Below are 23578 nucleotides of genomic sequence, written 5' to 3'. Positions count from 1 at the left end.
ATGGTATCATAAAGAAGTTAAAGTGATTGACTAGAAAGAATCTTAAACTGAGCCCAATAATCCTCCATTAAATTTTATTATGTTAAACTCTACTGCCTTACTATCCATCAGGATAGACCAGATAACAAATGACCTTAAAAATCTAAGTTAAACATCATCAGAAGGCCAGAAGTAGAGAGAATTGTGCTCTGGTTATTAAAGCTTCCACATGGAAGTGAGGTGTGTCACTTCTGCGCATGTTTCCCTAGCTAATACAAGTCATATGACCACACCTAAGTTCAGGGAAAGGTGATAACGCCATGCGTCCTGCAACGTGCCCAAGAGAAGAATCCAAAATACTGGGTAGACAGTGGTAATGCCGACTACATAGGCACTTAGCAAATTGCTTTTTTAAAGTACTGCAAGACAAATGAACTAAGAATAAGCACTAAGTTTTTGAATTTAACACTGAAGATGTCATGTAAAAATAAAAATCCCTTTGAAAATGAAAGCCATAAAAAACAATGATCATTTTGTATATTTTATGTTTCACATTCATTTTACCCATTGGAGCAGTATTGAAACAGTGAAGAATTTTAGACTTACAACATAAAAACCTGCTCAAATAAAGATTCTATGACAAAGGTACCTGTAGTCAAAGCTATGGCTTTTCCAATAGTCATATGAGAGTCAGTGTGAGAGCTGGACCATAAAGCAGGCTGAGTGCCAAAGAACTGATACATTCAAACTGTGATGATGGAGAAGACTCTTGAGAGCCCCATGGACAACAAGAGATCAAACGAGTCAATCCTGAAGGAAATCAACCCTGAATATTCAATGGAAGGACTGATGCTGAAGCTGAAGCTCTAATACTTTGGCTATCTGATGGGAAGAGCTGACTCACTGGAAAAGACCTTGATTCTGGGAAATATTGAGGGCAGGAGGAGAAGCGGGCAACAGAGGATGAGATGGTTGGATGGCATCACCAACTCAATGGACATGCATTTGAGCAGACTTCAGGATATGGTGAAAGACAGGGAAGGCTGGCATGCTGAAGTCCATGGGGTAGCAAAGAGTCAGACATGGCTAAGTGACTGAACAACAGAAAGCAAAGGTAGAGTGGAGCTGAAAACAGCTGCATAATGCCATCTTTGTAGGAGATCCCTTCCTGGGAAGTGAACCAAAAGCAACAGCCACTTTGCCATGGAACATTCTCTCTTGGATCAGCTGACTGTCCTGTGCAGGAGCTAAAGTCTGTACCCCTTACATACATACTCCCTGATGCAACCTGACTCTAAATGAGCAGTCTCAATTTAGATGTCAGCACTATACTTGAAAGGAAGGGTCTGCCTGGGTTTTGGCTGTGTGTTTTTATTAGGATGGATACGTATTTTTGCCTAGTATTTCAATCCCCCATCAAGGCCACTTGATGTGGGTGGACAGTTCAGTCTCTAGACATTTGATAATCCTCTATGCTATCCGGCTGAGTAGCGCTAATTGACCAATTATCACAGAGGAGTGATGACTATACACAGAAAGAGAAAAGACTAAGATTTGACTTTCCGGAATTGCTCGGGGTAATAAGACAAGCACATTGCTTCCCCTGGCTAGGTGTGTGTGCATGCACACCCACACGCACACACGTTACTACTACCACCACAGGGACCAAGTGCCAAAGTGCTGCTATCCCCTGTCAGGCTGATGCCCACTGGAGCTTTCTCAGGGTCTCCTGAGGTATCAGAATGGTCTTTCCTGGTGAAGTGATGATAAAGCTGTAACCTTAACACCCCGCTTTGATAGAAGTCTTCTGCTTTCCTCTCAAGTAGATCTTGAGAGAAACAGGAGTAGGCATTAAAGCTCTTGTTTTAATCTCTGAGCTTCCATTTCTTTGTAAAAGTCCCAACTCTAGAGAAAAGTGAATCTGCTTTACTCACCCTTTAAGCTGAAAATATAGTATTTTACCAGGTTAATAAAAATGCCATATACTCTGAGCAGAATTGTTTAAAAATTTTAAATGTATGACCTGTCTTTTAACATATAGGCTCCCATGAAAACAAAAACAATTTTTATTTTGAGAAATGGAAAAAAAGAATCATAACTGACTGGAAATAGCCTTAAACAATCTATTTAATCTTGTCCAAGATTGTCTTCTATTTGACATTTTATTCTATCTCCATTCTACAGAAGTACAAAGGATTTATAAACTAATATAATGGATAAATTAGACAATGTAATAATATCTGATATTGTAGAAGAAAGATGAGAGTAATAAAATATTATACTAAGCTCAAGAATTAGTGATAATTATTTTGTATTTTCTTAATACTACTTATCAAATAAAACCTAAATAGAATATTAAAATATTTATAATTTCAAAAGTTCAACAATCTATCAGGAGAATCTTTTAAACTCTTATAACAAATTATGTTACTTTTTTACTGTGGCCCTTAATCCCTCAACTGTAAAATGATGAGGCAGAAGTAGCTTGCATAAAACCTTTTACTCCATGTTAACATGGCTCAAAATATTACTGTATTTCTCTTCTGGTAAATTTAAAAAATTAAAATTGTGCACTCCAGCTCTATTTATATAAATTTGCTCCATGAAAATGCATCTGATATCTTTACTTCATTTTGCATTCACAAACTGGGCATAACATATCATGTAGAATTGCTCATACTAACAGTAAGAGTCACATGAAAGAAATCACTTTAAAATGGAACACAATAATAATATCTAAAATATACTGAGCATGTTATACATGGTAGACTCAAAGTTCTTAGCACAATGCCTGGCATACAGTAAGAACAATAAATCTTTGAAAGTGTGAAATTGTTAGTCACTCAGTCATTTTCCACTCTTTGTGACCCCATGAACTGCAGGCCGCCAGGCTTCTCTGTCCACAGGATTCTCCAGGTCAGAACACTGGAGTAGGTAGCTGTTCCCTTCTCCAGGGGATCTTCCCAACCCAGGGATCAAACCCTGGTCTCCTGCATTCCAGGCAGATTCTTTACCATCTGAACCACCAGGGAAGCCCCAATAGATCTTTAGCTGTTATTAATTCATTTAATCTTTACCCCAACCTATGAGGTAAGTACTATTATCAAAGTAATTTACATTTCTGCAAGGTCATGTAAGTTATCCAAGATTATAAATTAATAAAAGCCACAATTCAAACAAAAGCAATAGAGTGTCCAGAAACAATCACTTAGCAATTCTACACATTACCTCCTTCTGGGGAAAGGGTATAAAAGGGACCTTCGTCTTTACTTGTGACTATACCCTTCTACAAAAATTCCTCTAGAGTGACAGTTCCCTAAATAACCAAACACCCCACTAAATCACAACGCATATATAAAGTGCAACAGTTTTCATACGTTCACATGTTAAATCTAGGATTCAGTAAGAAATAGGAAGCAGGCTAGAGCTATCATTATTACTACTTTTTTCAGATGAAAATACTGACTTTGAAAAATCGTCAGTAATTTTATTGAAACTGCTTTATAACTGAGTCTTCTGACTCTAAGTCTCATGATTTTGCAACAACCTATGCTTCTCCATGACACATATATCACCTCTGTTTGGATCTGTTACCCTTCGAAAGACCGATTCTGTATGTAAATGAACATTTTATCTATTTTTATAAGAAGTCTTTATCATACACCATATATACCTTAAAATTTTTCACATCTAGGAAATAAATACCCAAGTTATAGTCTGTTCATGTTTCACTTCATGTAGATAAGGAAAACTGAAGTAATATTAACATACATCTCTGTTGGCTTCCTGAAATATGTATTCAAAACATAAAACTTCAACATCAAGCATGTTCATTTAGAATACAGTGATTTGATATTTTTCAGCACTTATAAATATGGTGGCAAAAGATAATGTCTAAATCATCTTCTGAACTGAATAAAAGTCGATATGAGATCTCACTGCTGATTTCATTTCAAAAGTGTATGTTCTCATACTTCACATATAAAGTATCTAATTAATTCTTTTAAAAAGTTTTATTTTTCATTTACAGTGGTGAGGAAGCAGCAAGTCAATGTTTCAGAAAGGATGAATGAAACCTATATATATTCTAATCTTTCCAAATATAATCTTCATAGCTCCAGTACAGACTGAAAATAGGTACTTAACCAAATGAATCAGATCCCCCAGAATAACACATGAAGTTTTAAACCTGAACCCTATTATAATATCGTTAAATTTTTGAACATTAAAGTTACTTGGAATTAATGGACCAAAAATTATTTTACAGAGGCACGTGTTTAGACATAATTAGGAGCACCTTTTCTCTCTCCTCACATCCCGCCCCCATTTTGTAAACAGAAAACCAAAAGACACAAAACTTGGGTTAGCATTTGCAAGACTACTAGACAACCCCCTTTAAAAAGAACTTATATCATAAAAAAGAGAGAGATGGACATTTGAAAGTGTGGTAAACAGCTCACTTCATTTCCAAGGCTTCGGCAGAAAAGAATCACACTTGGTTGTAGGTGTGGTTTTTTTTTTCTTTCATTAAAATTTTTAATCGTTTTTTCAATATCGCAGGTCATTAAAAGGGTCTGATTTTCTTACTTCCTCTTCCTGAGCTTTTTCCTGAGGGACCTAGTCGGCTAAACCCAGACCTAATTGGGGCTCTTTTGTTTCAGCATCAGTTCAAAGATTGCTTGATCTCCAGGGCAAAACGTACTCTCTGACGATGGCAGTATGTCTACTTTCCAGACAAAACAAGAACAATGAAAGATAACCTGCGTCGCCAGCCACCTGTTTACAAGTCCCCTCTCCTGTCGAAAGCATCGGCAACTTCTCAAGAGGAGACTTTGAGCAACTCCAAGTCGCACGCCGCCCTCGCAAGTCACAAGGAGAGAGCCGCGAGGAAGTGCGAAAGCAGGTCACTGGAAGCGCCCCTCGGAAAGAGACCCGCGGGTTCCAGCTCAGGCGCTGGGCGACAGCGAAAGCGTTCTATAAAACAAGGATGACTTCAGGGATTTAAGAGGAGGGGAAAAAAATTCAAAGACAGAACTGGCGACGGGGCCATGATCTCACCCCAGTAAGGAAACGTCTTCCTTCCATCATTTACAGCGCTGATTAAAGGAGCAGAGGGGGTAGCAGAGAGGGGACCAGAAGGAAGGAAGAGGGCTGGGCATCTGCAGGACTGGGGCTAAGGAAAGAACATTTTCTCACCACTTAGGCTGCTGCTGGACCTCAGGCTCCTTCCACAGAGACACTGCAGCATATGCACTCCTTTCTTCAAAGAAAGCTCAAGAATCTTCATGGAGAAGCGCGTGTGCGGGGTTGGTCAACTCCCCGCCCACCTCCGCTAATTGTCCAACCAAAAGGCGGCCTGCCTGGGGAAGCCGGGTCCCACATCCATGGTGCGCGCGTCCCGGGCGCACAGCGGTTCGCACGTCTGCCCGGTCGGAGCCGGGGCCCGGGCTGGGGCTGGGACTGGAGCGCGGCGGGTGCGGGGCCTGGGCAAGGCTGGGAGGAGGAAGCGCCTCCCGGCTGGGGGCAGCCCCCGGGGGAGCGGGAGGCGCGGCCACACCCCAGCGGGCTCGGCCGTGACACTTTGGGACTTCCCCCAAGGAGGCGGCGAGGCTGCGGGCAGGAGCGCACCGGCTGAACGGAGGACGTCACCGTGGGTTCGTGCCCCTTCCAGGTGCGAGCGCCTGGAGGGACGAGGGCGGGATCCCCGAGGGCCCTGGCACCCTGTCAGCTCCTATTCTCCGCGTCGGGCGGTGAGTCCTGGGCGTCCTCCTCCCTGGGTGCCCCCGCCGTGCGGGGCGGCGCGGAGCGGAGCGGAGAGGGGCTCCCAGGGCCGGAAGGCAGCGCTCCCGCGGGCTGCGCGCGGGCTGAGGGCGACTCCGGCGTGGGAATCCGGCGGAAGGGAAGCGCCCGCAGGAAGGGCTGGACCCAGGAGGCTGCCGAGCGTCAGAAGCGACTCCGGGGAACAGGGGGGTGGGGGTGGGGAGGCGGGGATGTGGAATGAAGAAAGCTCTAGGGTTCGGGCGCCCGGAGAGAAAGGGTGCCTAGGCGTGGGCGTCTGACCGATGTTCTGTGACCTTGGGTAAGTCCCATACCACCCTGGGCGTCACTTTTCCCCTCTGTAAAGCAGGGCGAGGAAGACGGTGCAGAATAGAGAATTGGCAGCTGCTTGTTGGTCACCGGGCTTCCCAATCTCCTGGAAAAGCTGAGCACAGGTGCCATGGGAAGGCGGGTGCAGGTGGAGTAAGGGGGGCTACAAGGGAAGGCCGCCTAGCGTACAGAGGCCTTCCTGAACGCTGTAAGGAGAGGCAGGTGAGGCGGAAAATCTGAAAACAATAGCAATGTTTTACTTTGACGCAATATTCTGTCAGGCTCTGTCTCTGCCAGTTGGCCCCAAAGATGACCAGGGAGCTTCCCTGTAGTTCTAAAGGTCTCGATTCCCGCCCCCACCCCCCCAGCAACAACTCCTTTAACTTTGCCTTTTCTTTCCTTTCTGTTTCTTTTCCCTCCCCTCCTTCCTTTTCCCTTCTTCCTTCCTCTCTCCCTCCGGGCCTCTCCCTCCGTTATCAGAGGCTATCAATGCCCTTTTGGAAGTCTGATGGTGAGGCAGGAATGCTGGTGTTGCTACCAGAGTCCATCCTATCTGGAATGTCAAAGTAAGAAGGGACCTTAGAAGACACAGCAATACACCAAGTGGTTAAAAGCACAGACACTGGCAACAAGCAGCTGAAGTGAAAATTCCTATTAACTGTGTGACCTTGAACCAATCTCTTAACTTCTTTGTGCCTCGGTTTCCATATCTCTAAAAGAGTTAATAATACAATAGCATCTACATCTTGTACCCTTTATTGAATGTTAAAAAAAAACTCAGTACAAAATAACTACTATAATAGTGTTAGCCATTATTATTACGTAGCTTCCAACCTGTAGGGTTTTCCATCACTCTCACTTTCCCTGGAATGCCAGCATCCATTCCAGTGTCTATCTCTGCTTGCACAGTTCAGGTAATAGACTCACCAACTCCCCAGGTAGTTCATTGCACAAAACCTATTCTAAGATTTACCCTGACGTTGAGCCAAAAACTTATTTGACTTTCTTTCTACCCATTGCCTCCAGGCTACCTCGCACTAGCTGGTTAGTTCTTCCCAGCAAGAGAGTGAAAAGTGTTTTCATCACCCCTTTCCTCTTTCTTTTCTCTAGGCTGATCCTTCACAGCTCCTGTGGGTTTCCCTGGAGATTGAAGCTTAAGGTTGTAGTTGCCTGGAAAAGTTAAGTCTCTTCCTCGTTCCTCTCAAAGGTGATAGAAGAAAGCCAGAACGTCAGGAGGGTCTTTTGAGCCCTCAGCCACCACTGGCTCCACATTCTCTTTCAGAATTGAGCTCCAGGCAAGGTCATTTGGGGTGGTTCCAAGATTCAAACAGGTATGTCCAGGCCTACCTTCCTGTGGGGCTTCCCTGGTAACTCAGCTGGTAAAGAATCCATCTGTAATGCAGAAGACCCTGGTTCGATTCCTGTGTCAGGAAGATCCCCTGGAGAAGGCATAGGCTATCCACTCCAGTCTTCTTGGGCTTCCCTAGTGGCTCAGCTGGTAAAGAATCCGCCTGCAGTTTGGGAGACCTGGGTTCTATCCCTGCATTGGAAAGATCCCCTGGAGAAGGGAATGGCTATCCACTCCAGTATTCTGGCCTGGAGAATTCCATGGACTCTATAGTCCAAGGGGTCTCAAAGAGTTGGACACGATTGAGCAACTTTCACTTTTCACGTTTTTTCACCTTTCCTGGTAGCTCAACTGGTAAAGAATCCACCTGCAATGCAGGAAACCCTGGTTTGATCCCTGGGTCAGGAAGATCCTTGGAGAAGGCATAGGCTACCCACTCTAGTATTCATGGGTTTCCGGTGGCTCAGAGGTAAAGAATCCACCTGCAATGCGGGAGACCTGGGTTCTGTCCCTGGGTTGGGAAGATCCCCTGGAGAAGAGCATGGCAACCCACTCCAATATTCTTGCATGGAGAATCCCCATGGACGAAGAAGCCTGGCAGGCTATGGTCCATGTGGTCACAAAGAGCTGGACGTGACTGAGCACCCACACAGCTTCCAGTCACTCCTTAGTCCCCTTGTTGAGTGCAATCACCCCAGTTCTGTGGGCTCCACAGTCCTGGAAGAACTTGCTAAAGCTGGAGAGGTAATGAGCCTCAGGGCAATCTGGGCCATGGCCCTTGTCGTTCCAATCTCTGTGGAGATTAGTGAGAAACTTGGCTCATCTGGGGATTTTACCCGTAGAAATTCCCCATGGAGGGAGAGATAATTAGCAAAAGGAAAACATCTAAAAATAGTCCTTCCTGCTGCAGCAGAGGCAGAGAGCTTTCCGGTAGAGCTCTTCTGGTCTGGAACCCAGTGCCCAGAGCTATTTTATACTTTAGGAGAGAAAAAATATTCCTTGAAACGTACCAAAAGAATGGGAACTTGAGGAAAGTGAGCAAATCACTGTCTGATTTAAAACACCCATGACCTCTGGAGCACCAGTTTTCATATTCACAATAAACCTCTCTGCCTACCTGGCAAGGTTGTTGCAGGGATTCAATGAGATGAAACATGAGAGAGCTTTGATGATTCTAATTATCTTCGAAAGATGGAGTGCTCTTGTCAACTCCCCTGGATTCTAGGTGCTTCTTGATGGTCTAACATAGTGGCTGTTTTACTTGATTATAGAAAAGCTTTATGTGTGAATCTTTTGTCTCCTCAACAGAACTATAAACTCTTAGAAAACGGGGCAGGAAAGCCAAATCTGTCACAGTTAACATTCAGATGGTCGGCTGTCTTGTTTCACTCTGTCACAGTGATTCTTACGGCCAGGTATACTCATCACAAAGAGAGCAGATCATCACAGCAGTTAAAAAAAAAAAAAAGAACTGGGGAATCACACTTATAGATTTGTGTGTGTGTGTGTTATTGAACTCTCAAAAGAGTTCAGATTAAACCAAAGAAAGCATATAACATTTCAATGCAAAATATTTTCTTACTATATAACATGGATATTTGACAAAAGTAGGTATAAAAGAGAATTGATCAATGGAATTGTATTACTTAGACTGAGCTTTACAAAAAAATAGTTTTGCCCTTATCAGATTTTCATGTACATGCTTGTTAAAACAGCTGCTAAGGTGACATCCAGTTTCACAGTCCAGTCAGGCATGTCGATGCAGTCTTCCTAAAGTGTATTGGGCAGATCTTAAGAAGACTGCATCTTTACGTACACCATAACATCCAAAAGCAGGACAAAACAAGCAAATAGCGGCAGCCAGGAGAGGCGCAGTTTAGTCCAGCCAAACCTTGGAAAGTTTCTGCTTTCTGTGTATTATTCTATGAAGTGAAGTGAAGTGAACTGAAGTCGCTCAGTCGTGTCCAGCTCTTTGCGACCCCATGAACTATAGCCTACCAGGCCTCTCCGTCCATGGGATTCTCCAGGCAAGAATACTGGAGTGGGTTACCATTTCCTTCTCCAGGGGATCTTCCCAACCCAGGGATCTAACCCCGGTCTCCCGCACTGGAGGCAGATGCTTTAACCTCTGAGCCACCAGGGAAGCCCATCATTCCATAAACAAAAGTCAAATTTTTTACTAGCAATTATATTTTTAATTTTAAATTAAAGACATGTAATAACCAAATTTTAAATTATAGTATCTGTCTCTAATTAAAAATTTTTAAGTTAGATATTCTGTTTTCTTATTGACCTTGGACCAACTCTAGCAGGTGACTCACTGGTGTGATTTCAAAATGAAATCATTAATCACTTTCTGAGAGGGATTGGGAAATTTGGTACATAATTATAAGTGAACTTATTTAAATTCTTAGTATCTATATTTTTCATTTTATAGAGTTATATACTCACAGTTTGTAAAAGTTAATAATTGTATGAGGAAGTTCTGAGATTTTTAAGTGGTAATTTATCTAAAATATTTCTGTTCCTATTAAACATTGGAATCTGTTGACTCTTGGCATCAGCTGTTTAATTAATTAGTGTATTTATCTGTTTGGAAGTCTACATTGAATCAGTAATAGCATACTAAGAATATTGCCAGGCCTGAAAAACTTTTAATGAGTATATTTAGTGGCAAAATGCCTATCAAAAGAAAGCAACTATATTTAACAAAGAAACCAAACCAAACCATAAAATGAAGCATGAAAACCAGTCTGATAGTTAATGTAGTATCTTTGTTCTATGATATATGTCTAGACCACTGACTGCCAGGGTAGAAACTTGGTCTGCATCTCATGTCTTTAGAAATACTGTCAAATCCAGTTTTGATAGGCAAGGCAACTGTCAGAGACTGGATCTTTGTATCTCCCTAAAATTCATATGTTAAATTCTCACCCCTAAGGTATTGGGAAGTGGGATCTTTGGGAAGCTTAACCCTCATGAATGGAGTTAGTGCCCTTTTGAAAGAGATCCCAGAGAACTTTCTCTCCCCTTTCACTATGTGAAGACACAGACGATGGCTCTCTATGAGCCAGGAAGCAAGTCCTTACTACCACTGGATCTGCCAGTGCCTTGATCTTAGACTTCTTAGCCTCTAGAACTGTGAGAAATAAATATTTGTTGTTTAAGCCACCTAATCTATGGTGCTTTTGTTACACCAGCCTAAACAAAGATAGCAACAAAATCAATCTTATTAGATGTGACAAAAACAGTCATTGGCACCACACTTATTTTTTAATGATATATATGGCCTTTGACTGTGTGGATCACAATAAACTGTGGAAAATTCTGAGAGAGATGCGAATACTAGACCACCTGACCTGCCTCTTGAGAAACCTATATGCAGGTGAGGAAGCAGCAGTTAGAACTGGACATGGAACAACAGACTGGTTCCAAATAGGAAAAGGAGTGTGTCAAGGCTGTATATTGTCACCTGGCTTATTTAACTTATATGCAGAGTACATCATGAGCAATGCTGGACTGGAAGAAACACAAGCTGGAATCAAGATTGCTGGGAGAAATATCAATAACCTCAGACATGCAGATGACACCACCCTTATGGCAGAAAGTGAAGAGGAACTAAAAAGCCTCTTGATGAAAGTGAAAGAGGAGAGTGAAGAAGTTGGCTTAAAGCTCAACACTCAGAAAACGAAGATCATGGCATCCGGTCCCATCACTTCATGGGAAATAGATGGGGAAACAGTGGAAAGAGTGGCTGACTTTATTTTTCTGGGCTCCAAAATCACTGCAGATGGTGACTGCAGCCATGAAATTAAAAGACGCTTACTCCATGGAAGAAAAGTTATGACCAACCTAGATAGCATATTCAAAAGCAGAGAAATTACTTTGCTGACTAAGGTCCGTATAGTCAAGGCTATGGTTTTCCTGTGGTCACGTATGGATGTGAGAGTTGGACTGTGAAGAAGGCTGAGCGCCGAAGAATTGATGCATTTGAACTGTGGTGTTGGAGAAGACTCGAGAGTCCCTTGGACTGCAAGGAGATCCAACCAGTCCATTCTAAAGGAGATCAGCCCTGGGTGTTCTTTGGAAGGAAATGATGCTAAAGCCGAAACTTCAGTACTTTGGCCACCTCATGTGAAGAGTTGACTCATTGGAAAAGACTCGGATGCTGGGAGGGATTGGGGGCAGGAGGAGAAGGGGACGACTGAGGATGAGATGGCTGGATGGCATCACTGACTCGATGGACGTGAGTCTGAGTGAACTCCGGGAGATGGTGATGGACGGGGAGGCCTGGTGTGCTGCGATTCACGGGGTCGCAAAGAGTCGGACACAACTAAGCGACTGAACTGAACTGAACTGAACCATGCTATCAAATTAACTACTAGTGTTATTGAACTTTCACCATTTTTTCACCCTAAAAATGCCCTTTTTCTGTTCCCGGATCCAGTTAGATTCCACCTTGTATTTCGTTGTGTATCCTTCAGTTCAGTTCAGTTCAGTTCAGTTGCTCACTCGTGTCTGACTGTTTGTAACCCCTCTTGCATTGCTGGTGGATTTTTTACCGACAGAGTCACCATAGAAGCCCTATTAAGGGCTACATGATGTCAACTAGTGATATTAACATTAATCACTAGGTTAAGATAGTGACTGCTAGGTTTCTATTCTGTCAAGTTGTATTTTATTTTCATTTACAGTTGATAAATATCTTGAGGAAGAAACTCTGAAGCTGTGCTAATATCTTGTTTCTCCTTAAACTTTCATCCACTGATGTTAGCATCCATTGGTGGGTCTTCCTTGCTGTAATTATTTCTGAGCTATTTTCCTAATAGTGGCTTTATATTTTCAAGATTCTTTTTATTGTAATGGAAATTCTTCTGCAAGAGCTGTCCATTCTCTCCCACTTACCTATTTAATCAATTATTTATTCATTACAGTGTGATCTGAGGAATATTTATCTATAGGTTATAATCTAATGGGCTTCCCTGGTGGCTCAGACAGTAAACAATCTACCTGCAATGTAAAAGACCAGGGTTCAATCTCTGGGTTGGAAAGATCCCCTGGAGAAGGAAATGGCAACCCATTCCAGTATTCTTCCCTGAAGAATTCCATGGACAGAGGAGCCTAGCTTGCTACAGTCTATGAGATCACAAAGAGTTGGACACAACTGAGAGGCTAATACGCATTTTATAATCCAATATTACCTTTATTTATTTTGTGACAAATTGTTTCAGCTCTAGCCTTTAGGAGATACTTCTGGCTGGCTCTGGTGTCTTTTTACTAGAAGTTCCTTAATTTTCTTGCATCACAAGATATTCCAAGTTTATCTTTTATCTTCTTTTATTGGAATTAGACTCCAGTTAGTCTAATTCTTTTTATTGGAAAATAGTATTTATGAACCAAACTCTGGGTGCTAAGTGTGCCCATTTTTACAGGGGTGCCATTGATCCTAGATTCTCTCAATGGAGAAAGCTAGGAAATATATGCATATAAACAAACATACAGAATATTTATTTCTATATATACGTCCCCCTTTAGAGACATCTATATGTAGAGTGTCTATGTGTAGATGTATCTATATGGAAATGTATAACAGATACATATCTATAGATAATAAGTATAGATATAGATGGCTAATATGTATGATTGCAGTCCATCATCACAAGTTTCATTTTAGTCTTTGCCCTTTCCTTACTTGTAACTTCTTTTCCCAATAGTGAAAAAATTGTATTCTTTACAGTATATTCACTTATTCATTCAACATTTGTATACACTTAAAGTAGTTACATAATTCCTATCCCGAGTAACAGATTTACTACTACAGTACAGTATATATGCACATTTGTTTGTCTTTAATCTTATATGGTCAAAATATTATTTTTGATTTGGCTTTTGATAGATTTTTCTTCTCCATTCTCTTTAATGTAGTTTAGTTATTAATTTGGAATCCAGTTAGATTCATTTGTTTTTTCTTATCTTATATATTGGTTGATTTTAATTATTAATAAAATTAATTATACTTAATTACTTTATTATTTGAGTATGTAAAACCTGCTATGTTTTGCGATGGTTCTAAGAGTCAAAACTACAAAAAAGCATACTCCAGTAAGTTTTACACTTTCATCCCTCCTGTCTTATCCCCATTTCCCATTTCCCCTTCTTTCCACTCCTTTTCCAACAATCCTTTATAGGTAACTGATCTCTTTAATTTCTGATATATGTTCCATAGGTTTCTTTTGCACAAAAGGGCACACACTGTGCTATTTTGTGGCACTTGGGTTATTTTCAATATTTTTCAATTACAAACATTACTGCAGTAAATAACTTGTATAGCATTTTCATCAGAGAAGGTGATGGCACCCTACTCCAGTACTCTTGCCTGGAAAATCCCATGGACGGAGGAGCCTGGTAGGCTGCAATCCATGGAGTTGCGAAGAATTCGACACAACTGAGCGACTTCACTTTCACACATTGGAGAAGGAAATGGCAACCCACTCCAGTGTTCTTGCCTGGAGAATCCCAGGGACGGGGGTGCCTGGTGGGCTGCCGTCTACGGGGTCGCACAGAGTCGGACACGACTGAAGCGACTTAGCAGCAGTAGCAGCAGCAGCATTTTCATACTGCTAGGGGTATAGCTTCAAAATAGAGTCTAGAACGAGAATGCTGAGTCAAACAGCAAGTATGAAGGTAGTTTTGTTAGCTACTACTAAATTTCGCTTCAGAAGCTTGTGTGAGGGGGGCCAGTCCCTCCCACCAACACACTGCAGCAGCAGCTATGGCCCTGCCAAAACAGGAAGGCTGATGCTTCTCACATGGGAGACACCTTGAGAATCTGGCTCTGGTGACCAGGAAGGATTGTGCTTCTGAGGCCCACAGGACATCTATAAGGCCGTACCTTCAAGAATGTAAGTGGTAGCTGATTTATCTGATATATGGAAACAAGCAGAGAAAAGAGGCAAAAATGCAGAGAAAGTGGACTATGTTCCTATTGTATTGAAAGAAGACAAAACTTTAGCAAAAGAACTATATGAACTATATGAACTATAAGCAGGCTACCTGATAGAGTTCAAAGTAATGGTCACATAATGCCCACCAAACTCAAAAGAAAACTGGATAAACTCCATGAGAACATCAACAAAACATAAGAAAGTACCAAAGCGAAGTGACAATTGAACAGAAAAATGCACAAGAGCTGATTGAATGAGGTAGAGGGACAAATAAGCATGCTAGAAGATAGCAGTAGAACCCATCTAGACAGACAGCAGAATAAAAAAGAATTTAAAAATGTAAAGATATCTTCAGGGATGTTTGTGACATCATCAAGCAGAATAATGTTCACAGTATAGGGTTCCAGAAGGAGAAGAGAGATAAAAGGCCTAGAAAAATTATTTGAAGATGTAGTGACTGAAAAGTTTCTTAATCTGGGGAAGGAAACAGAAATCTAGGTCCAGGAAGCCCAGAGAGTTCCATTAAGATGAAGCCAAAGAGACATGTACCAGAGACATGTTATAATTAAAATAGGAAAAGAATAAAGAGAGAATCCTAAAAGCAGAAAGAAAAAAATTTGATATGCACATGGGAAGCCCCATAAGGCTATCGGAAGATTTTTCTGCAGAAACTTTATAGGCAGAGGGAAGTGGTGTTACTGAAAAGGAAAAGTGCTGAAAGGAAAAAACTTCAAATCAAGAATGCTCTACCCAAAAAGGTTAATATTCAGAATTAAAAGAACAATTTAGAGTTTCCCAGATAGGCAAAAGATAAAGGAGTTCATTACCACTAAACTAGCCTTACAAGAAATGATAAAAACTTCTTTAATCTAAAAAGAAATTACAGTAATTATTAATAAGAAAAAATGAAAGTAAAAACCTCGCAGGCAAAAATAAATAATGGTAGTGGATTGATGATGTATAAAGCAAGCATGAAGGTTAAAAGACAAAAGTAGTAAAATTTAAAATATAATAATTAGTTAAGGTTTACATAAAATAACAAGATGTAAAAATGTGGCATCAATAGTATAAAATGGGAGTGAGGGCAAAGAATTAATATACAAAGCTTTGCTGCACAGAACTCCAACACTTTGAGACCTCATGAACTAGAGCCCACCAGGCTCCTCGGTCCATGGGATTCTCCAGGCAAGAATACTGGAGTGGGTTGTCATTTCCTTCTCCAATAAAGCTTTGAAATGTATTCAAATTTCAGTTGCTACCAAATTAAAACAGTTATTTTTAAAGGGTATTACATGTGAGCCTAACAGTAACAACAAGGAAAAAACTTACAGTAAATATACAAAAGAATATGAGAAGGAAATCTCAAAAATAACACTAAAGAAAACCACCAAAACACAAGGAAAGAGATAAAGAAGAAAGGAGCACAGAGTAACTACAAAACAGCTAGAAAACAATTAACAAAATGACAATAGTTCATATTTATCAATAATTACTTTGTAATGGGTTTATTCATCAATCAAAAGACAATGAGTGGCAGAATGGGTAATCAAGACCTATCTGTCTGTTGTTTTAGAGAGACTCACTATTAAAGTAAGGACACACACAAATGTAAAGGGATGGAAAAAGATATTCCATGCAGATTTTGTCCATATCAGACAAAATAGACTTTAGAACAAAGACTGTAATAAAAGTCAAAGAAGGGTATTACATAATGATAAAGGGATCAATGTAGTAAGAAGACATAATTTACAAATACAGATGCACCCACTATAGGAGGACCAAACTAGAGAAAGAAAACATTAATACGTATGAATTTCAAGGAAGTAATGTTTGCTTATTTATCAAAACTCATCACCAAAATAGGGTCACGTTTCCAAATAGGGGTCCTCAGTCCTAACACCTGAACACTTCTCTGATCCTAAAAATCCCACACATTCTTTCAGACCGAGGACAAATGCCACAGTGCTCTCTCTGGAAAATCTTCTCTGATGTATCCTCCCCTGTTTCTCAAATCAATCACAGTTTCCTTTGAGCTCCTAACACACTATAGTCCCTCTACCATAGAATTTATCTTATTCTGCCTGCAAATGTATATATTCCCTAAGAGATTACAGGCACCTTCACCTAGACATTTACGTATATCTCTCTTTAATTATTTTACATCTTAGTACTTAGAACATGTAATAACTAATTTATTAAATATTGATGAAATTAAAATTAATATTTAAATTAATACCAAATATTAATGTCTATTAATATGGATGAAATGAAATAACATAGAGACTGTTACTGTGAACTTTCCATTGGGGAAAATATTTTCAGTTGTACATTAAATTAGAAAATAATAACCTACAAAGAATTGAAAGATATGAGCAATGTAAGAGATATGATGCACTTTTTAAACGTGAAAAGTCGTAAGAGTCACTCATAATAAAGAACTACAGGGGAAGAGATCAAAATAATGGAGTGAGAGGACACTGAGCTCATCTCCTCCCGTGAACATATCAAAAATACACCTACACAAGGAGCACTTCTCACTGAAAACAAACTGGAGACCAGCGAAAAGACTCTTCTACACTCAAGACTGTAAGGGAGATATACAGGGAGTTGCGTAGGGAGGGAAGAGAGACCAGCGACTTGGGACCCGTGCCCCTTGGAGGGGACACAGTAAAGGAGAGGCATATCACAGACTCAGAGGTCTCCCTGAGGAGAGGTTCTAACCACATGCTGGGCACTCCAGCCCTGCGACCTGACTCCGGAAAGTCAGCCTTAGGACCTGACTCCAGAAAGATGAGTCTTCTCAGCTGGTTTGAAAACCAGTGGGGCTCATAGAAGAGCTATAGGAAACCCAGAGTTCATTTGTGAAGAGCGTGCACACACTTGTTTATTCCCGGGAAAGGGGGGAGGAACAGATTGAAACTGCTCAGGGCTCTGGCCAGTGTCCCGCGATTGCCCCAGTGTGTGTCCTGGTGCCTTCAGATCTGGAGCAGCTCCCAGGTAGGGCAATGGCTTGCTGCCTTGCCAAGGAGACTGCACATATGAGAGGGACAGGGCCAGCTGGGCCCAGCACTTCATCTGAACCAGGTGAGGGCAGCCTTTGCTGGTGTTCTTGGCGGCAGTGATTAGAAGCTCCCTGGAACTCTGACTGCTGTGCCAGGACCATGCCAGTGCCTGCCCTAGCCCACACCAGGCACCCAATCAGGCCCTTCCAGCTCCAGCAAAGCTCCCCTCTGGGGTAAAAGTGTTGTTGCCAGGAGAGGGGGAAGTGCACACCCAGAGAAAAGAGAATCAGCTCAAACCTAACCCTCAAGGCTTCTGCTCTAGCACCTCGGGACCTTCTTTCACCCCTTGCTGGATGGTGGCAGCCACTGAGAATAGGAGGAACCGAACTCATAACCAGTTCTGGCTTCCGTCTCCATCTCCAGTCCCACCTCCCAGCAAAGTGATGACACTGCATCACACGCCAGGGGAAGATGTGATCCATGCTCACTCCTCATCCAGCTCTGCCACAAAAGTCACTGGGCAAACACAGCCTGCAGAGGAATGCTCCCACACAAGAACACCCCTTCAAGACAGGAATAGGTAACTACTTCATAGAGACAGAGGAAGTTACACAGACTTATAAAGCAGAGGAGTTTATTTCAAACAAAAGAACAAGAAAAAAACCCTGGGGAAAAACAACTAATAAAACAGAGATAAAGAGTACAAAGCCTTAGTAAAAATATACTCATTGAACTTGGGGAAAGAACAAATGAACACAGTGAGAAGTTTAACAAGAAAGCAAAAAATATAAAAAGGAACCAGTAAGAACTAATAGATAAAAACATGATAGAAGGGAATAACTGCAGACAAGGTGATACTGAGGAATGCATAAGTGATTTGGAAGGCAGAATGATGGAAATCACCTAATCAGAAGAGAAAAAAAAATCAAAAGAAAAAAGGGAGGACAGTTTAAGAGACCTCTAGGATAACATCAAGATATTAACATTTGCATCATAGCAGTCCCAGAAGGAGAAGACAGGAAGAAAGTGTTAAAAATGTATTCGATGATATTATGGCTGAAAAATTGCCAAACCTGAAGAAACAGACATCCCAGGTACAGAATGCACAGAGTTCACACAGATCTATATGGGGAGTATCATAATTAAAATGACAAAAGTTAAAGAGAAAATTTTAAAGGCAGGAAGAGAAAATAACGTCTCACATAGAAGAGATAACCTTTGCACCTGGTAGAAACTATGCAGGACAGAAAGGAGTGATATGATAGATTTAAAGTGCTGAAAGGGAAAAACCTACAATCTAGAACACTCTATTTAACATGGTTATCTTTCAGAATGGAAGGAGAGATAAAGGACATAGATAAGCTCAAACTAAAAAGATCATCAATATTAAAAAATTGGACAGTCTAGAAGAAAACAGGTGGTACTAGTGGTAAAGAACCTGCCTGCCAATGGAGGAGACATAAGAGACTGGGGTTCAGTCCCTGGGTTGGGGAGATCCTCTGGAGGAGGAAATAGCAACCCACTCCAGTATTCTTGCCTGGAGAATCCCCTGGACAGAGGAGCCTGGGGGACTACAGTCCATAAGGTTGCAAAGAGTCAGACATGACTGAAGTGACTTTGCACCCACACACATGAAAACTGGGCAGCTGCATGTAAGAGAATGAAATTATAACACTTTCTCACACTGGTATACAAAGTAAACTCAAAATGGATTAAAGACCTAAATGTAAGACCACCAAAACCCATGAAATTCCTAGAAGAAAATATAGCTAGAACAGTCTTTGACAAAAATATTTTTTGGACCTGGCTCCTAAAGCAAATGACACAAATGGGACATAATTAAAGATAAATATTGTACGTTATCACTTTTATGTTTAAAACAATGAAACAAATAAAGATTACTAAATAAACATAGACTTACATGTAATATGAACAAACTAGTGGTTACCAGTAGGAACAGGGAAGGTGGAGGGGTAAGATACAGGTAGGGGATGAAGAGGTACAAACTACTGTGTATAAAATAAATAAACAACAAGGATATATAGTACAGCACAAAAAATAGAGCCAATATTTTATAATTTTAATGAAACATGTACTAAGTCACTTCAGTCATGTCCGATTCTGTGTGACCCTAAAGGACTGCAAACTGCCAGGCTCCTCTGTCCATGGGATTCTCCAGGTAAGGATACTGGAGTAGGTTGCCATGCCCTCCTCCAGGGGTTCTTCCTGATCCAGGGATAGAACTCGCATTGTTAACGTCTAACCTGCATTGACAGGGGGGTTCTTTACCACTAGCACCACCTGGGAAGCCCTAAATAGAACAAACATAATCTATAAAACTATTGAATCACTGTGTTGTTTATCAGAAACTGATATAACACTATATATCAACTACACTTCAATTAAAAAGAGAGAACTACAAAATATACCAACAATAAGATACTATTTTCTAACTACTCAGATGTCAAAGATGCCAGTATTTGAGAAACCAGTGTACAAGAGAGAATGGAAAGGAAATGGTAATTCTGAGGTTTATTAACCATGAAATATCACCTTCCTTCATACACAGTCTGCTCAATACATAAGGAAGTGCCAGGAGCCAGCGTGAGGAATCCCACCCGTGGCAAGGTCATGCGGCAGAGATCTGATGGGCAAGGTCGAGTCAGATCTCAGGGCTTCCCCCTGGTATTTCCTGAGCATGTACCCCAAAAAACCAAAGTCTGCCAGCCTTTGTACTCTGCTTTTCCACTCTTCTGACACACCGTGGAAAAAATCAACCCAGGGCTTTAGTCTTCTGCATTTGAAAGGGTGTTTCAATCCCAAAACCCCTCTGATGGCTTTCTAGCCTGCCTGCAGGACTCGTACAGCTGCGCATGTGATTGTTTGAGGCCTCCCGACATCAGACATCAGGAGGCACAGGAAGCTTAAAACATCCTAGGAATGTAGGGGCTTCCAAAGAGTCAAAATCATTAGAATAGGACTGATTAAAGGTTTCATTTGTTGAGCCAATACTTGCTGCCAAATTTTCATCTTTTATTTGTAGAGATAGTTGATATATAGAAAAACAGGTAGTAGACCTGGTATTAGCAACATTAGATCTTTAAGTACTTTCTTTGTTATAACCCACTGCATCTTTGTTCTACAGGAATGTAACTTTATTTAGTACTTTGAGGGTGATGCAGAGTAAAGAAAAAACACTTCCAGGGAAAAGGAGTTTTCTGGTTGATAGACAATTATCCAGGAAGAGAGCCATAAAAATGTTAACAGGCCTCTTGGCCAGAAGATACTGTAAACCACCTGAGACCTTTTGTATACGGGAGGGTATGCAAAAAGAAAGCCTGGTCTCAGCGAGAGTCACAACTGCTGCCCCTGCCTAACTCTGCATATTCCATTATTTCTTTACGTACAACTTGGGGTATATAAGCTCATTTTGAAAGTGCAGTCTTTGGAGTCTTGCACCGATGCTGGGCTTCCCTATGTCGTTCTTTTCTCCCCTTTTCCGGCTGAATTCCTATTTGGAGCGGGGAGGCTCACCACGTCTACTTACTTGCCCTGGCTGCTAAGATCCACGCAAAAGGGGACCTAAGGCGGGGCACCCTTCTATATTCAAGTGGGCAATGGTGGCCTAACGTAGATGGTGCAAACCTCTTGTCTCAAGGTTTTATTGGTTTTCTCCATAAACCAAGTTATTCAGCATCTTTTTCTCCACATAAATTTCCTACTATACTATTTCTTCCTAATCTAATCTTATATTTCTATATTAATAAATAAATAAGTTTCTCCTCACCTACGCCATCCCCGCTTCGAATCACCCTGGATCCACCGGGGCTGGACCCCTGCAAGGAAGGTCAATAACTAGCTGCTGAATTGAATGAATATTTCACCCAGTGTTGTAGGTTACTGTCAAGACTGAGTTAACTATATACTGTAGTTCATCTGCAGATAAGGCCTTAATCAAATTTATTATAAACTTACATGGAAATTATAAACAAAAACAACGTGTATCATGCATTCGATCCTTCTTGAAAATAAATTACACACCCACCTAATGATTTCAGCCATGAGAAAAATAAAGGAGGTCTTGATAGGAGTGAAAAGAAACTCAGACCAGGAGAAAAGCAGCATTTGAAACAGTTTCATTGACTAATCTAGCACAATCATCCTGGAAGACCAACAGAACAAGACCTAGGAGAATAGGTTTCTGTAGTACCCATCAGAAATGTCTTATGCTTCTACACTGCACAACTGTTTCCCTTTCTGGTTTGACAGGTTAATTATCAAATAATGAAAAATGGAAAGATCAGAAATACCTGGTTTCTATAGCTTTATGTAAGTACCCAATCCTTTGGATATGTAAATTTGGGGATAAAGCTTCCAGTGGGTAGCACTAGATAACCTTCTTTGGCATCTGGGCCTGTGTAAATTTTTCATTTAGATTCAAATATTAGTTTCATCTTAGAGCTATGTTCTCTTTGGATCCATTTCCTCTCACTTGGTGGAAAGCACAGTGGACAAGACTTGTACTTTCAGATCAGAATGGACCTGGCTTTATTTCTCAACCCAGACATTTAATAGGTGATGTCACTTCTCCAAATTAAATTTTTTCTCATTTGCACAATGGAGGGGCTATTAATAATCAAATCAAATAAATATCTCTACATAGAGCCTGCCAAAGAGTGATCAGTTAATGGTGGTAATGATAGTGGCAGTTGGGGGTGGAGGCTTTTCTGACATTGATCACTTTGGGAAAACTTTGCCATTAATAATCTTTTTCAACTTAAAGATATATTCAGCAACATCAATCATCTGTTATGTGAGATTATTTCTATAACTTCTATGCTACATGCTGTATAGGTAATTAGGAACCATTTTTGTTTAAGGAAAGAAACTTAGAAACTTGGATTTTTAGACATCCCAGTGCACTAGCCCCAAGCATCCTGTATCCTTCATCGAACCTAGACTGGCGATTCATTTCTTACATCATATTATACATGTATCAATGCCATTCTCCCAAAAACCAATACAGTATTGTAAAATTTAAAAAATTAAATTAAATTTAAAAGAAAATTGAATTTTTTAAAGAAAAGTTTTGAGGATTTTTGCTTCATCAAAACTCTAAGAAATGATTGCTAATGGACATAAAATTTCATTTGGGGTTGATATAATGATCTGGAATTAGACAGTGATGATGGTGGCACAGTATTAGGAATATACAAAACCACTTAACTGTACACTTTACAGGGGGTGAATTTTATAATATCTGAATCACATCTCAGCTTTTAAAACTTCTATAAGGAAAATAATTGGGCCTCCGCAAGATGGTGTGTCTGTGTGTGCTCAGTCACTTCAGTCATGTCCGACTCTTTCCCACCCTGTCAACTGTAGCCCACCAAGCTCCTCTGTCCCTGGGTTTCTCCAGGCAAGAATACTGAAATGGGTTGCCACACCCTCCTCCAGGGGATCTTCCCCACCCAGGGAATGAACCCGAGTCTCCTGCATTCCAGACAGAATCTTTACCATTGTGCCACCAGGGAAGTCCAGCAAGATGGTATATAACTACAAAATTAATTTAAGTGATGATTCCTTTTCCTTTTTCTCTTTCCATTTTAGTTGCCTTTCTTATCTGGATGGAAGGCCACTCCAAGTCCTACAGATTATAACTGTCAATCTTTACAGTGGTCTCACAGGAAACATTTGAGATCTCAGAGCTGTAAGTTCCTCAGCTCAAATCCCAGTGTTACCAGTTGAATGTGTTCGAGCACAGATGAACTTCTCTGAGCTTCATTTTTCTTATTTGTAAAGAGGTTAATGACCTGCCTTGAAGAGTTGTTGTGGCAACAAAATATGAAAGAAATAAAGAAAAGAGAGTGTTTTATGCAGAGTTTAGCACTTATAGACTCCTCACAAATAAGAGTTTCTTATTTCCTTTATCCCAAGATCTTTGATCTGATTCATAAGGATTGGAACATTTCTACAAGAGGTTTTTTAAAATAAGGACATGGTATAAATCATCCACTGGTCATCCCTATATATAAAATTTATAATATGGAAATGTAAATATCTTTATTAAATATGGATTCTAAGGCTTTAAGGTCATTAACAATGTTTCAGAATTTGATACTTGGCAAGCAAAGAAATGAAGAGAAAATTTGGAAAATCATTCCCCCTTCCATTCTCCACCACATGCCTGATGCGTCACTGACACCTCGTGCTGAGGT

At 40.8% G+C, this 23578-nt stretch overlaps 1 protein-coding gene across 2 annotated transcripts in view; it reads right to left on the bottom strand.

The window, feature by feature from the left end:
- FGF12 (fibroblast growth factor 12) overlaps nt 1–23578 on the bottom strand; it is a 610786-nt gene that overhangs the window by 409238 nt on the left and 177970 nt on the right. The window contains exon 1 of one of the 2 annotated variants that reach the window (XM_069557656.1): nt 5176–5894. The exons of the other annotated variant lie outside the window; for it this stretch is intronic. Coding sequence (XP_069413757.1) covers nt 5176–5266 — 91 coding nt within the window. The 5' untranslated portion in view covers nt 5267–5894. Of the gene's footprint in view, nt 1–5175; nt 5895–23578 lie in introns of those variants that run through there. 2 annotated transcript variants of the gene reach the window in all.

Source organism: Ovis canadensis, chromosome 1, assembly GCF_042477335.2.
Source record: "Ovis canadensis isolate MfBH-ARS-UI-01 breed Bighorn chromosome 1, ARS-UI_OviCan_v2, whole genome shotgun sequence".
NCBI classification, from domain to species: Eukaryota; Metazoa; Chordata; class Mammalia; order Artiodactyla; family Bovidae; genus Ovis; species Ovis canadensis.
This window is presented reverse-complemented; position numbering and strand designations above follow the sequence as displayed.